This window comes from Vanacampus margaritifer, chromosome 12 (assembly GCF_051991255.1).
Source record: "Vanacampus margaritifer isolate UIUO_Vmar chromosome 12, RoL_Vmar_1.0, whole genome shotgun sequence".
NCBI classification, from domain to species: domain Eukaryota; kingdom Metazoa; phylum Chordata; class Actinopteri; order Syngnathiformes; family Syngnathidae; genus Vanacampus; species Vanacampus margaritifer.
In genome coordinates this window covers 22,916,961-22,933,203 of record NC_135443.1, presented here as the reverse complement: position 1 = coordinate 22,933,203, position 16,243 = coordinate 22,916,961, and the positions used below count along the sequence as shown (strand labels likewise).

General features: G+C 38.6%; 1 protein-coding gene across 8 annotated transcripts in view; it reads left to right on the top strand.

Annotated features, from left to right (window-relative positions):
* peli1b (pellino E3 ubiquitin protein ligase 1b) overlaps positions 1–16,243 on the top strand; it is a 45,993-nt gene that overhangs the window by 13,669 nt on the left and 16,081 nt on the right. For 7 of the 8 annotated variants that reach the window (XR_013296157.1, XR_013296156.1, XR_013296154.1 and 4 more), the window contains one exon: positions 11,021–11,315. Coding sequence is in view for 3 of the 8 variants with exons in the window: in XM_077581623.1 (XP_077437749.1) it covers positions 11,236–11,315 (80 nt within the window). In the remaining 5 variants the exon portion in view is untranslated. Of the gene's footprint in view, positions 1–5,147; positions 5,263–11,020; positions 11,316–16,243 lie in introns of all 8 variants that reach the window. The other variant, XM_077581625.1, reaches the window with a different exon arrangement.

The window sequence follows — 16,243 nt, the reverse complement described above, 5'->3', positions numbered from 1 at the left end:
GCTACAAGTGTAGATTGATATTGTTTATGTGGTAAGTCAGTTGTTGTTAGGTCACCTAGCAAACAAAAGTTTGGAGATAAAGGTATCCTACAGTCCAAGATAGCGGAAAGTTTTTCCAAGACTTTAGTCCAGAAATACATAACCGTAGTGCATAACAATAAAGCATGAAAATAAGTGTCTGTAGTGTTTTGTAAACACTGGAGACAAATGTCGGAGTCTGAGAGTCCCATTTTCTTCATCATATATTGAGTAATGTACTGTATGTGCTATGAATAATTTTATATTGGTTAAGTTGTAAATTTGTGTGTATTGTTATTTTAAATACGTTTTCACAAACTTGAATCCAAAAGTCAGATTCCGGAGCTATAGACAAGTCTGTCTCCCATTTCGAGATGGGTAAAGACATTTTATCAGTATACGAAAGTAACTTATATATTTTTGAGAGGTTTTTGTTGTTTACGGAGAAAGCATGGTAAAACAGGCGGTTGGAGCGTACCCCGAAGTGTTGGAATTTGTTTCTTTATCATACTTTTAACTTGCAGATAATGTAAAAAAATTCCGTTTTTTATTTTGTATTTTTGAAGCAAGGATGTATATGATATAAACATATTATCTGAGAAAAGATGGTGGAGATGTGTAATTCCTTTCTGCTCCCACACACCTAAATAAAGCGATTGGTTGTTAAATTGAAAATCGGGATTATGCCATATGGGAGAAAGTCGGGATTATGCCATATGGGAGAAAGCCCGCAGGGCTCCACTTGGGCTTTTGTAATTTCTAGTGCCTTCCACCAGGCAGTCGGGGTGGCAGAAATCATTGGGTTTTTAAAACAATTGTGTCGCTTAATCGATGTTGTAATAAAGAGTAAATCTAGTTATTACAATCCTTCTAGTTCCAGCCAACAGTTAGTATCTCTGTTGGGTTGTGCCCATAGAATGATATATTGTAGCTGGTTAGCTATATAGTAGTGCATAAAATTTGGTGCCTCTAGACCTCCTTTGGATTTACTTTTCTGAAGAGTAGATAGAATAATCTTAGCTTTTTTATTGTTCCAGTAAAATTTTGTAACGGCCGAGTCCAACAACTGTAACCAGTTAAACGTAGGTTTAAATGGAATCATTGAGAAAAAATAGTTTCTTTTGGGTAAAACTTTCATTTTAATGGTGGCTATTCGTCCTATTAGAGAAATAGGAAGATTATTCCAGCGCTCCAAGTCACTATAAATGCTATCCAGAAGTGGAGTAAAGTTTAAATCAATTAAATCAGTTTATTTAGGTGAGATTTTTATGCCTAAGTATTTTAAATTACCTATAGGAAATGAGTATTGTGGGTCCTGGTTTGCAGGGTTACATGAATTTTCTGTAATAGGTAGTAGTGTTAATTTTGTCCATTTTGTCCAATCTGATACATGATAGAATTAAATTATTAAATTATATACTTCCCCTAACAAAATAGCAGGCTTTTCTAAATAAAGTAAAACATCATCGGCATATAGATTAATTTTATGTTCTGTTACCCCAGAGTGAATTCCTTGAATCCTTCTTTCCTGGCGTATAGCGAATGCAAGTGGCTAAATAAATATTCCAAATAACAAAGGGGACAATGGGCATACCTGTCTTGTGCCTCTCTGTCGAGTAAAACACTGAGATATAATCCCATTAGTAGTAACTGTAGCTTTAGGAGATTCATATAATACTGACACACAGTGAATAAATGACTTCCCAAAGCCAAATTTATTTAAAACAGCAAAGAGGAAGGACCAGTTAACTTTGTCGAAAGCTTTTTCTGCATCCAATGATATAATAACTGCCTTTTTATCATGCCACTTTGACATGCTAATAAGGTTAAAGAGCCTCCTAATATTATTAGTAGCGTGACGACCTTTAATAAAGCCTGTTTGGTCGCTATGAATGATTGTCGAGATTACTGTTTCTAGTCTAGATGTCAAAGCCTTAGTTCATTTTAATATCAGTGTTAATTAGTGAAATCGGACGGTAACTTGATGGAAGGGTGGGGTCTTTTTCTGGCTTTAATAAAAGTTTAATTGCCGCTGTATTCATGTGTGGGCGTATGTAACCATTAGTTTTAATTTCTGTTACTACTCTTAAGAATAGTGGAGCAAGCATTAACCAGAAGTGCTTAAAAAATATAGCCGGATAACCATCCGGGCCAGGTTCTCTGCCATTATGCATACTATCTAGAGCACTGTACAACTTGTTTATAGCAAGTGGCGCATCTAACATATCTTTATATTCAGTAGTTAACTGAGGTATATTTAAGATACTGAGGAATGCCTCAATATGCTCAGGGTTAGGCTTGTTAGTTTCTGAGTATAGGTTGCGATAATAGTTATAAAAAATGTGATTAATTTCTTCTGCCGATTGTGTGCATTCACCATTTGTCCCTTTAATAGCCGTTATAAGAGATTTTTCCCGATTGCGTTGAAGTTGGTTTGGAAGAATTTTACCTGATTTGTCATTACATTCAAAGTTGTTGTATCTCAATTGTTGTATTATAAACTCTGTCTTTTTAGATAGCATATCGTCTAACTGTATTTTTGTATTTTGTAAGTCAGTCTATATTTGGTTATTTGGGTTTATTGCGTACTCATCCGTCAGTTGTTTAATTTTATTTTCCAAGTCTTTTTCTAATTTTTTATCCCGTTTCTTTTAATAGGATGAATATGATATAATTTTACCTCTAATTACTGCTTTCCCAGCTTCCCAGAGAAGAGATGGAGATAAGTCTGGAGAGTCATTTATTTCCCAAAAGTCTGCCCACTCTCTTCTTATAATTTTGTCAAACTCTGCGTCGTTTAGCAGTGAGATGTTAAAATGCCATGTCGGGCCCGGTTTAAAGGTATAATCAACTTGTATGGTAAGGGGAGACTGGTGCATGGTCGCTAATAATAATAGGATGTATTTTTGTAACAGTTTTATCAGCAATAGAGTTATTGGTAAGAAAAAAATCAATTCTTGAAAAAGACCGGTGCACAGCGAAAAAGAAGGTAAATTCCTTCTTAGTTTCTTAGTAAATTTCCAGCTGCCGACAAGGCCAAAATCATCCATATATTCCCCTATTACTTTAGTAAATTGTAATCGCCCTATACATGTTGTATTATTAGAATGATCTTTTCATGGATTTAAGATTGTGTTAAAGTCTCCTCCAATAATAATAGTAGAGTTCGCTGCTAATTCAAACAGCGGAGAGAAAAATTCATGGAAAAAAGCCGGATCATTCTTATTAGGGGCATATAAATTACCAAATGTATATATTCTATTAAATATAGTCACCTGAATAATAATGTATCGGCCCTCTGGGTCTGTTATTGTATTATTTAGAGTAAAGAATAAATTCTTATGTATGAGTATACAGACTCCTCTTTGTCTACTGTTATAAAGGGCAGAGTACGCTTGACTAAAATTCTTAACAAGTAATTTTTCTTCAGATTTTTGCAGGTGGGTCTCTTGTAGGAGGCAAATATCTGCTTTTAATTTTAAGAGATGGTCAAATTTTTTTTTATTCTTTTTGCCTGTGATCGAGCGCCACAAACATTCCAGGAAACCATAACTAATTTATGCATACAAACAATATAGACTCAGTCCTGTGTATATACTGTATCTGTATAGGCTATTTGTTAATATTGGCATGTTATAGGATAGAATCAATGTAGTTAGGTGGTTTATGTGATTTGTGTAAAATATGAGGTAACGTGTAAGTAAATATAACAGTGAAAAAATGGGGAGGGAGGTGAAAGTGAAGGAAATTAGCGGGGGATTAAACAATACAACTAAACATAATAAGTATTCATATGTTAGGTTTTATAACCACATATACAGTATATGTATACATCTAATAATCAAACAAAGTTTAGTTCCACCAATGCCAATTAGAACAGCCAGGGAGTGGAGTTGGAGTTCCGGAATAGTTGGCCATCGATGTATAGCTTATCAACAACTATTGTAGTCCATTTACCCTCCTGCCTATTTATTCTCATTATAGGAAACGGTACCTTTCGCCGCTCATTAATCTCTCTCGGGAATTGGTCATTCATTCTGAAGGCATTATTTGATTACTTTATTAAGTGTAATCTTTTGCGTGTTCAAATAAATCAGAATTGAGATCTCATGAAAAAGTTTCCCTAGCAAGGATTTATTAAGAGCTCTTAAGACACAGGAAAAAAGCTTACATTCGAAAAGTGATGATAAGCTCCCAGTGTGGAGAAAATATGAAAACTCCCAGTGTCTTTATACTCGTAGAAAAGGTTCTCTCCGCCTCTCACATTTGCAGAGAGATAGTGTTGAAAAGAAGCAGGCACAAGATACTGACATGGTCATCTTCGCTCCCCACCAGCTTTGGAGAAATGATGTAGACAGGCTTTGACCTTGGACCTTCAGTTTTTACGACCAAATGACTAATGACAAGAGATTCTGACAACTTTTAAAACATACACATTCTTATCTCAAGAGATGGTGAGGAGTAAGAGGTTCAAATGAAGTTCACAAAATCATTATCACATTGTTATTCATTTAACTACACATGGATATATCACATCTCTATACCTATAACTAAATTCATAAACAGTAAAAATATAAAATGTTAAATGTCAACAATTCCAAAAGAGGTCCCTTTAAGTTCCCGTCCTTTACTTTTAACAAATTATTTCTGTTTAAAATGCTCAAACTTGGTGATAATATGACGGGGTTTGTTGCCCCTACGGGCTCCAAGCCGATGTACCCGGTGAAAAGAGATATTATTTACTGTCTCCTGAGGAATTTTTAACGATGTCGTCATCATTTTTTCTATATCGACCTCTGGATTGTCAGAGGTATTCTCGGATATGCCTGAGAATATAAAATTCTCCCGCATGCTACGGGATTGGACATCCAAAACAGTTTATTTTTGCGTTTTATTCTCCTATTTAGTAGTTTCCAACTCGGTTGAAACAGCCGCGAGTGAAGGTCGTTGGAGGTCACTTACCTGTTGGCCGACGAATTCCAAGCTTACCTTTAATTCTTTAACGTCCTCGCGGATGAGGCAGAGGACATCTAGTTTTTTATTTATGAACTCCAGCATACTGACCGAAACGTCCGTAGTGATTAGATCGTCCGTGTCCGTCGCTGAGTAATTTTTTCTCTTCTTCGAAGGTTTCTCGAAGGAAGGATCCTCCATCACACAGCTGTAAAAACATCCGTAGATGAAACGTTCAAGGACCTCCACGCTGGGTGGATGAAAGAGAGAAGAGAAAAGCCAAGATATATGGTGGTTAAATTTTGATTTGGTTTAGCATAATAGAGCTAGTTCTATCTTAGCAGCAGGGCGCCGCCATGTTGGGTATTCCCAGTCTCGCTGTAGGTCTCGCGATAGTCACAGCATCTCGCGATCCGTGTCTTTTTGACGTCACTAAGTCATGGAAGTTTAATCTGCCCGTTTGAAGCACACATTTTAGAAAGGAGGAGAAAGCTAAAGAAGTCACGGATGGACTTTTTTCATACCTGGTTGGATTGTAGACAGGCCGGCGATGCATATTATTGATAGAAAACCCCACTAAGTGCATTTTCATACAATGGGACCTTTAAGTGGACTACACACAGAAACACACGTACATATATAGAGTGATCCTCCAGGGAGCAGAGAGCATGAAATAAGTGTCTCCTGTAACTGTCTAGGAGTGGGCAGGGAATTGGGACTTCCTGTGTGCATGCTATCACTTTAGCCCATCTGGCTCCAAGCGTTTTCTGGGAATGTTCCTGGGCACAAGTATTGGGACTTTACATACACATTCCTTACACACCTCATCTTCCACTTTCATAAATTTGCCATTTACAATGTTGACTTGAAATTGCCTTCCACTGGGCACCTTTAATGTCATACGGAAAAGGTCTTCTATACAATGTTTTTTCACTTCTGTCCAAGTTCCACTACTCCACTGTAACTGCCCACCACAGATTTTACATACAGTACTACATTATTCTATATCTCCTTTCCCCAAGCTGCATCTCGCATTCTCGGATTGTCTGTCCTGTATTGATAATGCAGTCTTATCAGCTGTGATTCTCGCTACATTAATTTGCCGCATTGTGGCATCGTTGGCCATTTTCCGCTGTCCTCAGGTCTCGTACTTTTACTGTTGCTGTGTCTGGAAACCATTAATGGGATGTTTCCCCTTTCATTCAAAATTTTGACATCCTTCATCGGAAGAAGTGAGGCGCCCCATGAGCTCCATTGTGTGTTTTTTAAAAAGCAAAACAAAACGTGAGCTTAAAAAAATTCGTGATTTCTTCCGGAACAGTCTGTTGTCTTGAAAGTGTTGGCTCCTGTTGCCGAGGAATAAGACACTTCCTTATTATTTCGAGAAGGATACACAACAGTCAGGAATTATTGTTTTATTTCCCCCGCTGAGCACAAATTATCAAACCATAAATTTCCTAATCTAATCAGAAAGCGGACTTCTTATAATTTTTTTTTAAAAAAAAACTTGTTGGTTGGTGAGCCGTGCTAGTAGCTTTTCCTTGAAGGTTCGTAGAGGATTTAAAAGGCTTAATCAGCTTTCCAGATCAGGACACAGGCCAAAGGGGTGCACGGGATTCCAGACTTGGACAAAAGAAGCTGTTGTTACACGCATTTGATGAAGTGGATCAGCTGACTGGTACCACTTAGCAGCTTCTCGTTGTCTATGGAAATGCTCTTGCACCAGTAGCTCACTTCGAAAGCATGGGAGTTGAAACAGCACAATAGGCTCACCAAGCAAACATGATTAATTGTATCATTTGATTATATTGAACTTTGACAGATGACGTTTCCCACATGTCTCAACAATGCTGACATCTGTTTCACTATTCACAAACAACACATTCTGACAAGTGATGTGCATATATTGCCGCTTGCTTTGTCCCTTGTGTCAGAACATGTACACAAACATGATCCTTAAATCTTACAATGTTAACCTTTCAACATCATCAAATGAGCTGCATGACTTGACTGCACACCCTCAAGCTTTCATCTAGTCTCTGTAGGGTGGTACAAAACAAATACGTTTCCAGAATGTCAATAAATAACTGGTTTTGCAGCTTATAAATTGGCACTATGTCTTGCCTTTTCAGCACTTTAAATCTAAATCAATAATTTGTATAAAAAAAAAAAATATATATATATATATATATATATATATATATATATATATATATATATATATAAATAAATAAAAATGACACCCACATGTCTGGCCAAACTGACCAATGTATAGATTTTTGAAAAAATATAAAATTAGCCAAATTGTAACTTATCAGTTTTCGGCCTAGCACCAGCGATATATATTCTTTATCCTCTGTAAAAAAAAAAACTATGATGCTTACTGCAGCTAAGTGAACAGTTGTGACTGTCTTCTTTGTGTATATTCATGTCTGCATTCTCCTGCCCCCTAGTGCCCTAACTGCGCACATTATAAGAAGTCGCACCTGATGGCTAAAACCTACATTACATGTTGCAGAAGTATTTGTTGGTGTTTAATAGGGGCCAGGAACGGAGTACTATAATAGTATTTCCATTCTTTTCACTGGAGAAAGATGGTCTGAGATACAAGTGTTTTAAATTCTGAGCATGGTCATGGGGTGAATCTTGAAACTTGTAAATCATGGCACCACTAGTGTAAATTGTTAAAACCTGATTGATTGTCCAGGCTTACTTACAGAGGTATTTATCAAGCCAGGCAGGATGATGAGGGAATCATAAAAGGCACAAAATGGTTGAAAGTCTTTTGAATGGTTGAGGATGTGGTGAACATCTAATTACCTTCAACATATGACAAAGATCAGAGACCACATTTGGTTTGTCACGTTGACCTGCTGTTAATATCTAGCAATCATGTTGATGTGTCACATCTTAAAAACAGCAAAGCAGAAAAAATGTTGGCTGTGAAAGCACAGCAATTTTTTTTATCTCCTATGTTGGAATGGGGGAAAATGCAAACTAGCTTAATAGCATAATTGCCTGTCTTTTAAAAATAGTTTTTTTTTTTTACAGAAAACAAGAACAAACAAATTCATCAAACAAGAAGCCAACTACATGTTTTCTTTAGATTCATTGAAAAAATTTAAACTAAATTGTCCCTTGGTGTGAATGTGAGTATAAGTGATTATTTGTGTACATATGCCCTACCCTGTGTGCCTTTTCTCTTGTCCAAAATCGTCAGGGAAAGGCTCCGCTAACCCACGACCTAAATGAAGATGAGCAAAATAGAAAAAGGATGAATTAATACTTTATTAGTGAACCAGCGCAATAAAACAGACCAAAATCCAGCTCTCAAGTGATGAGGCAGGACAAGAGACTAGACTAACCATAGCGAGAGTGTAGAAATAAGTTTTAAGTCAAGAATTGAGCATTTTCTGGCGGTGCGATTTCCACTTTATAGTCAATGTAGTTTGCACAGGCGGGCACGGATGCGTGCGGCGGGACAAGGTGCCGCGCACATATTCACCGTTTAAAAATAAATAAATACATTTGTTCGCACCAGCTAATCGGCTTCGGGAACGGACTGCAAAATCACACACAGCATCCTGTACAGGTCTGTCGCTACCCAGAGATAGCGGTAAGTGTTTCCGTGTTTAAAACTGTTGAAAGCAATAGTGCTAGCATTAGCTTAAGTATTTAGCATGACCACCGGGATGCCGGTTAAAAAGTGGAAGCGTTTGAAGGGGCTCTTATTTAAAAAGAAAAAAGGAAAAAAAGGGGGTGGCTCTGCAGGAGAAAGAGTGGCTCACTTGTGCTGCACTACATGTCTTTTTCGACTCGCTTAAATGTTGTACATCAAACGACGCGACTCTCCTCCGGTGTGCGCAATCACCCCGGGAGCTGCTGCGACCGACCGGTGCAAACTCACATGGTAAAAAGCCAGCAAGAAGAGAGGCGGACACTCACCCCTGCATTCGCTGTTTAATTCAAACTGACGCTTGCAGCGTTTTTTTGCTTGCGTCACCACAACCTATTTCGGCCATATTCTTTCGGCTTTTATTTTATTTTAATTAAATTTTCGGTGGACGAATGTTCGGTGCATCACTACTACTGATATAAATAGTAATAAATTATTGCTGATTTGAACTTTGCCGGTGTGGTTGCAGTTTCATAGTGGATTTTGTGGTCTAAATATTGCCATATTGCTAAAAAATAGAGCCACACAAGTCGAGTCTACACTCATTTGAGCTGACATTATTATTAACAACTACAATGCAATCTAAACAATATGCATATTGTCGCTGCTATGTGAAAAACACTTATGTCCATTATTTAACATATATAACTTATATAAACAATCAAAAGTTCGCACTCACAGCGGGCTACATTTTAGTTGACCATGCTTTTCTCGTTTTTCTGGTTGTAGGTCCGTATGTGTTTGCCTTCACGTAGAGCTAAGAATAGGATTAAAAATAGTCAGTAAAATATAAAATACATATAATAAGCTAGAACTAGAGTGACGTTCCACATTGGTCAAGTGTCGCCTTGGCTGGCGTCAAGTGGCTTTTGTGGCTGTCATCAATGTGCTGATCTCACTCGCCTGCAAAGTCCTCTTGCCTTTCTCTTTTGGCTGTGTCTGTTCGTATTTGGGTTTGTTTGTGTGTGTGTGTGTGTGTGTGTGTGTGTGTTTGTGTGCGTGCGTGTGTGTGCCACTGCGTGTCACAACAAGGTCAAGGGTGTGTGCACACATAAGCACATGCCCACACAATATGCACTCGTATAATTAAAACGCTATTTTTGCAGATTCCCATTCGACACTATCATCTTCATCATCATTGGAGGTTAGAAGTCTGACATTACTTATTTAAAAAATAATTTGCAGTCAATTAAAATTTTAAGAAAGTTATGGGAAAAAATGTGTAAATGCATTCCTTATTTTTTTTAAATATACTACAAAATAATGAAAATCATTAGTAAATGAAAAACGTTTTACATAAAAAATAATTAAAAATTGTAAAAAAAACAAAGGACATTGTAACATTCTTTTTTTTTAGGGTAAAAAATACATTAAAGTTGAAAATTAATTAAAAATAAATACATAAACAGTGAATGCAATACATTGAAGAAGTTTTGATTCTTTAATAACAAAGCATTTGACATACATTTTAAAATAATAATCAACCATTTGAAGGAATCCTAATTCTTTTAGCCTCATTGAAACTTTGCAGGGGAAGTTAGTCCAGACCAAAGTCAACTTTCCACTTTCATGTGGAAAAATATTTTTTTGTTTGTTCTTTTTGTGTCTCATCTTGTGATGCAGCCCAATGTGACTTTTGGGGGATTTAAAAATGAGCGACTGTGAGAAGATAAAGATCGTTTGAAGTGAATGTGCTTGGGTGATTCTTCACCTCCCTCACCACTTCACATGTGATTGATCCATTTATAGTTGACTACTGCAGCGTTGCCATATGCCAAATATAGATCTCTTGTCAACGCAATGTTTACACGCTGGAATAAGAGTCAGACTAAGAGTCAGACACACTTCTTTAGTTTATGGTGCATAGAGGTGTTTATTAATTCATAGTCTGGAATCGCCCCCTTGTGGAAGGGAAGCGGTGTTTTTGTAGTCTGTCTTTTGGCTGAATTTAAGGGTGGGGTTAGGTCTTTTTCCACATTTTCATTTAATTTTATATCAATAATAAACACATCTTAGAAACAAAAAACACATTGCAAAATTGTTGTTGATGTTTTTTTAGGCAAAATTGTTGATGTTTTTCAGGCACTGGAACGGATTAGTGGCGTTTCCATTGACAACAATGAGTTCCAAGCGTGGTAATAACTTGTAAATCAAGGCACCAATGTACTTACAGTGTGAAGGTGGTTTTATGCTTTGTTCTAATTTGTGCACTTAGTTTGCGCCTGAGCAAGCCACTCAGGAAACCACATCAACACCTGCGCAGTGTCAAAGTCACGGAAAATCAGTGTCACTTCCCTTTTTCGATGAACACTCCAAGATCAAGCTGGACTCATGGTGGCCACTCTGTTGCTAATGTCCCTTCTTCCCTTGCAGGGGAGGACTGACGGACACCATAAGCATGAGAGGCTGGAGCTGAGGCTCAGATGACCCTTCCCCTTCCTCCTCCCCTTCCTCCTCCCCCCACACCCCTGTGTTCCACTTAGCTCAGCGTCGTCCCAGCCTCTCTGTACCGCTTCTTCCTTGCCCCTATCTGCCCGGCGTGTCCCCCGCTGCAGCCCACCCAGACGTTTATCCGTCAGCCAATCCTGATGTACTCCCCCGAGCAGGAGAACATCTGCACCACTTCCATCAAAGTGCCAGTCAAGTATGGAGAGCTCATTGTGCTCGGGTAAGCAGCCCCGATTATAGGTTGTAAGAAGGGTGTGCACACTTATGCACCCCCCCCCCCCTACACTTCTGATTATAATTAAAAAATATATATATTATATTGAGTTGTAAAGGTTGGTTATGTCAGGTTAAGTTACATTAGTGGTGTCAAAAGTTTTGAAATACACGCCAGTGAAACAAATATTAACTCATTCACTCCCAGTCATTTTCACCGAACCAACCCACTTGGCTCCCGGCTGTTTTACTGGATTTTGACTGCAAGGCTCACAGAATAATGTGTTTTATTGCTATAAAAACATGACACCTACCAAAAGAAAGATTAGAGTCTCTTTTTTCATCAGGAAAAAGTATATTTGTATCTGTTTCCGTTTTGCAACATTTAACATGACAATATAGGTAAGTTTCATCATTATTCACAAACCTATTAAAAACACTGGGGAAAAGAGCTTGTTGCAACAGGGTCCTGGTTGATCTCTTATACTCTGCTTCCACCTGCTGGCCGTTTTTTTATAACTTCCATTGCTTTAAGCAACCTCTTCAGGTCAGAGGCTGCCTTCTGTATGTTGTAGCATAAAAAAAAACATTAAAAAAATGTATAAATAAGTTTTTTTTGGACCATGGCAATATTCAAATGTTTGCGGGAGGAAATTAGTTAATTACTCCTCCGTTCTTCTTCTTTGGCTCAATTAAAAGTCCTTATAAGATTGTAATACATCATAACATAAATGTGACATACCTGCTTGAATCAATTCTGTATCTGAGGGAACAAAAGGCGTACTGAGGCAAAAGGCGTATCTCAGGAAGTTCAATTTATTTTCTTGACGAAAGGCGAAACAATTTTTTTTGTGAATTAACTCTTTGACTGCCAGACGTTTTCGGAAAAGGGATGCCGTGGGTGCCAGTCGATTTAAGCATTTTGACTGATCTTTCAAGGTCCACAGAAAATTTTGTGTTTGGACTATGGAAACACACATACTACCAAATTAAACATTGGACTCTCATCTTTCATCAGAAATTTTTTTTTGTTTCTACCTTATTCCGTTTTTGAGTAATCAACCATAGAAAATGGTTAGTTTCACCCAAATGCTCTGTTTTGAAACAAAATATGGAGAAATCGAGCTTTTTGTGAAACGATATTATTTCATGCACTCTAGTGAATTTGGCACCTTTTTTCCATGAATGATGCCACAAACACCTAAACAGTGCTTTACTTCTGTAAAATACTACCACCAACAATGAAAAAGTCTTTTTTGATAGCAAAATACGTTTATTTACATTCAACAGTGTAACAATTTGGCAAACTATTTACAAATGTGTGTAACCGTGGTACTATTTACAATTGTGTGGATGTTTCAAATACAGTTTTTCTTTTTGTAACACTCCCCTGCGTGCAAGGGGACGCAGCAGGATTTGCACAACAGATTAGTTTCACTGCGATTGCAGACGCTACACTTTTTTGCTGGCTTTTTTTTCCGGGGAATAGCAAGTATATACTGCAGTGTGTGTTTGGCCATGTTGCCATCTAGTCTACTCTCAGGATCATGATACGGTGACGTTACAGTGGTGTTACGTCTGGCTTCCTCATGTCCTTCACTTCCTATACCGGGTGGTTGATCCATCTTATCCGCTCCATTCATGGTGGCATCGTAGTCCATAACCAGTGTCTTCTCCGTGATCAGACTGTACCCACTCCTCCGATGAATATGCATTGGACTCGGGGCACTCTTCGTCGTCCGATTGAACGTCCTCCTGAGCAGAAGTGCTCGGTTGTGTTCTGCGTTTTCCGGCGTTAGCATCGCTAGCCGGTGAGGCTTTATGACGTGATCATAGCCGCCGCGTCAACGCTTCCAACTTCGGCGTCAACCTCGGAGTCACCATCATCATCATCGTCGTCATCAATGTGCTCTTTAGCACTGGTTGATGCTTCTCTTCTTTGAAAAAAACGATCAAGCGTGAGCTGCTTGCCACCGGTCGCCATTTTCGCTTTCTCAGCCATTGTCCCCTCAACACTCTAGCTCCGCCTCACGTCTTCTACTACTGACACAAGAGAGTCATCGCTGCCATCTAGGGGCCAAAAATAGTCATTATACTAACTAGATCTGCTTGATACTTTCAGCACAGCTGGCCAAAGCTTTCCTCCACCCGTTTCCCCCCCCAAAAAAAAAACTTGGTGAACGTCTTTTAACGTCTTTGGCGCTCCTCCGTAGGATTTTACTAAACGTTATTTAACGTTTTTGGCAGTCAAAGAGTTAAGGTGTTTTTTTCCTGTACTGAAACATGAACCGTTGAACATGTGCAAAACAATATATTGAGTAATTTTACAAGAATAAAGTTGTATTTTGAAATTCACTTGGTAAAATATGACTTTTTCTAAACTTAATAAAATAATATTGCAACTTCATCTTGAAAAAAGCTGACATTTTTCCTCACAAGACTTTTTTTATCCTATTCTTTTGAAGAGTAAAACAAAAAAAACTTTAAAATACTTTATTGTAACAGTACAAAAAAATTTCTCTCAAAAACATGAATTTGAAAATAGGTATTTTTTTTAAATTGCTATAGCATTTCAAGGTATACATGGTATTTTTGTTAAATTACCGTTAGGGAGTGAAAATGTATGTTAGCGTAAGATACCACACTTTGGTACCAGCGAAATATAAAAAAATATGTATAATTTTCTGTTATTTCTGTAAAAGTTGGTGCAATTTAATGCTGAGGAAATGAAAAATTCTATTGTCATGTGTGTTTTCTATAAGCTGGGGGGGGGGGGGTCATTTTTAATAATATTAATAATAATGTATCTAATTTATATAGCGCTTTTCTATCTAATTAGACACTCAAAGACGCTTTACAATGGAACGGATACATTATTCACGCACTGACACATTCACACTGTGGTGATGATAAGCTACGTAAGTCGCCACAGCTGCCCTGGGGCAGGCTGACTGAAGCAAGGCTGCCAGTGTGCGTCTTCGGCCCCTCCGACCACCACCAAACATTCGCACCATCGCACTGTGGCAATGTGTGTGAAGTGCCTTGCTCAAGGTCACAATGACACACGACTTGGGGAGAGCGGGGATCGAACAGCCAACGTTTTGGTTACTGGACGACTCTACACCCTGAGCCACGGTTATTGTAAGGCCTTATTGACAAACCTGGTAAATTTATTATTTTTTACACTAGTATAACAGTTAGGATCATAGGCTAATATTAGGGTTCTAATGCAGCAATGTTGTGGGATAGTCAGAGACATAATGAACTCCCTGACATGCTATAAGCAAATATCACTGTTAAGTCATTGTAACCATGCAACATGTTGTGGTCCAAAGCGGCAAAAAGCCGTTTTCATTAGCGGCTGTGTTTCAACAGGTAGTCAGCAGAGATGAAACACGTCTTTCAGGAGCTTCAGAGTGAAGCCGCCCAGACGACGGCGTGTCAGGAAGCATCAGTGTTTTTGTTGTTTGACCGAGAACACGTCCAGCGGGGTCGCAAAACGAGGTCGCAAAACAAGGTCGCAAAACAAGGTCAGGAGGCTTTCTGGGAAGCGTAACCATGGGAAGTGCATCGCCATGGCGACAGGGCAGAGCCACTCGCCGGGGACGGCGCCGAGTTTTGCAGGCGGTTCGAGCCCACGTTCCCGTGGGTAGCAGCGGTGCTAGTAAAAATGATCAAAACAATAGCTGTGAGTTCAAAGGTTAAGGATGTTTACATATGGAGTGCAGCGACAAACCATATGTAAAGCCTTAAAAGCATATGTAAAGGCTGTTAAGGAGTATTACAAGGTCTTCTATGTGTTTCATGGCAAGCAATTCAAAGTTGCCACCATGCTGTGACTACACGCTGTGATTGTGGTGAAAAAATTATTTGCAGTTAAGTGTCTGAAGCGTCCATCTGAGTTTGTTTGGAAACTGCTTTGGTTGGCAGCTGGCTGGGAACTGGCTAACAGCTAGCCATTCTGCTTATTCATTATTGGGTATCAGTTGTAATTAATAGACCTCTCAATTTAGCATCTATCTATCTGTCTAGCTATATGGGGTACAAATTTGTTAGCGAAGAGACACTCTCAAGGACATATTCATCTTTGAAGGGCCCATGGAAATGATTAAGTGGCCACTTGAAACCCAAATGGCAGACTTCCTGTGTCTTTGCTCAGCAAGTTTGCGCCTTAACAAGAATTATATTAATAAGCCTTTCTCTCTGCGTACTTAAATGTGTGACCTCTTTTTTTGAATACACATATGTAAAAACCATATTAGCATACACATGAAAGTGTTGATGCAATTACTATGCTAATATGGAGTCACACATCAGCGCAGTCCAGAGAGGCCACACTTGTTTATTAAGCAACACACGTCAAGACTTCACTCCTTCACGCGTTAATGTGGTTCTTCTTTTGGACCTGAACTCATGTACATACTTGTTTTATCTACTGTGAGTAGCAGATGGCTGTTTTTTGCGTTCTAGTAACTTTCCAGTAGAAATATACGACAATTGGTCCATTTGGCAAACATGTAGACTCAAGCCCAGTGTGAGAATTCATGAAATACACGACACGGGAAAACACTCGGGATATTGGACTTTAAGGTGATTTGAGTTTAAAGTGACATCAGCAGGTTGTGACAGAGATGGAGAAACTATTTAAAAAAATATATTTTTTTTTTAACATATTTTCACATTATCTGTAAAGAAGAATACAATGCAGTGGTAAGTCGTAAGACTTACAAGAGCTCCAACTTACATGTTTTTCAAGTTACAAGTCAATGTTGATCATTTTTAATCACGAGCGACTATCAGACACGTTTATGCTCGGGTGGAGTAGGGGCTGTGGGTCGGTGGGGTGCCGGGTGGGCCTGCCGCGCCCCGTTCTGCTGCGTTGGGCTTGCGGCACGGGCCGTGGTGGGGAGGGGGGCACTCCTGGCTCATGGGTTT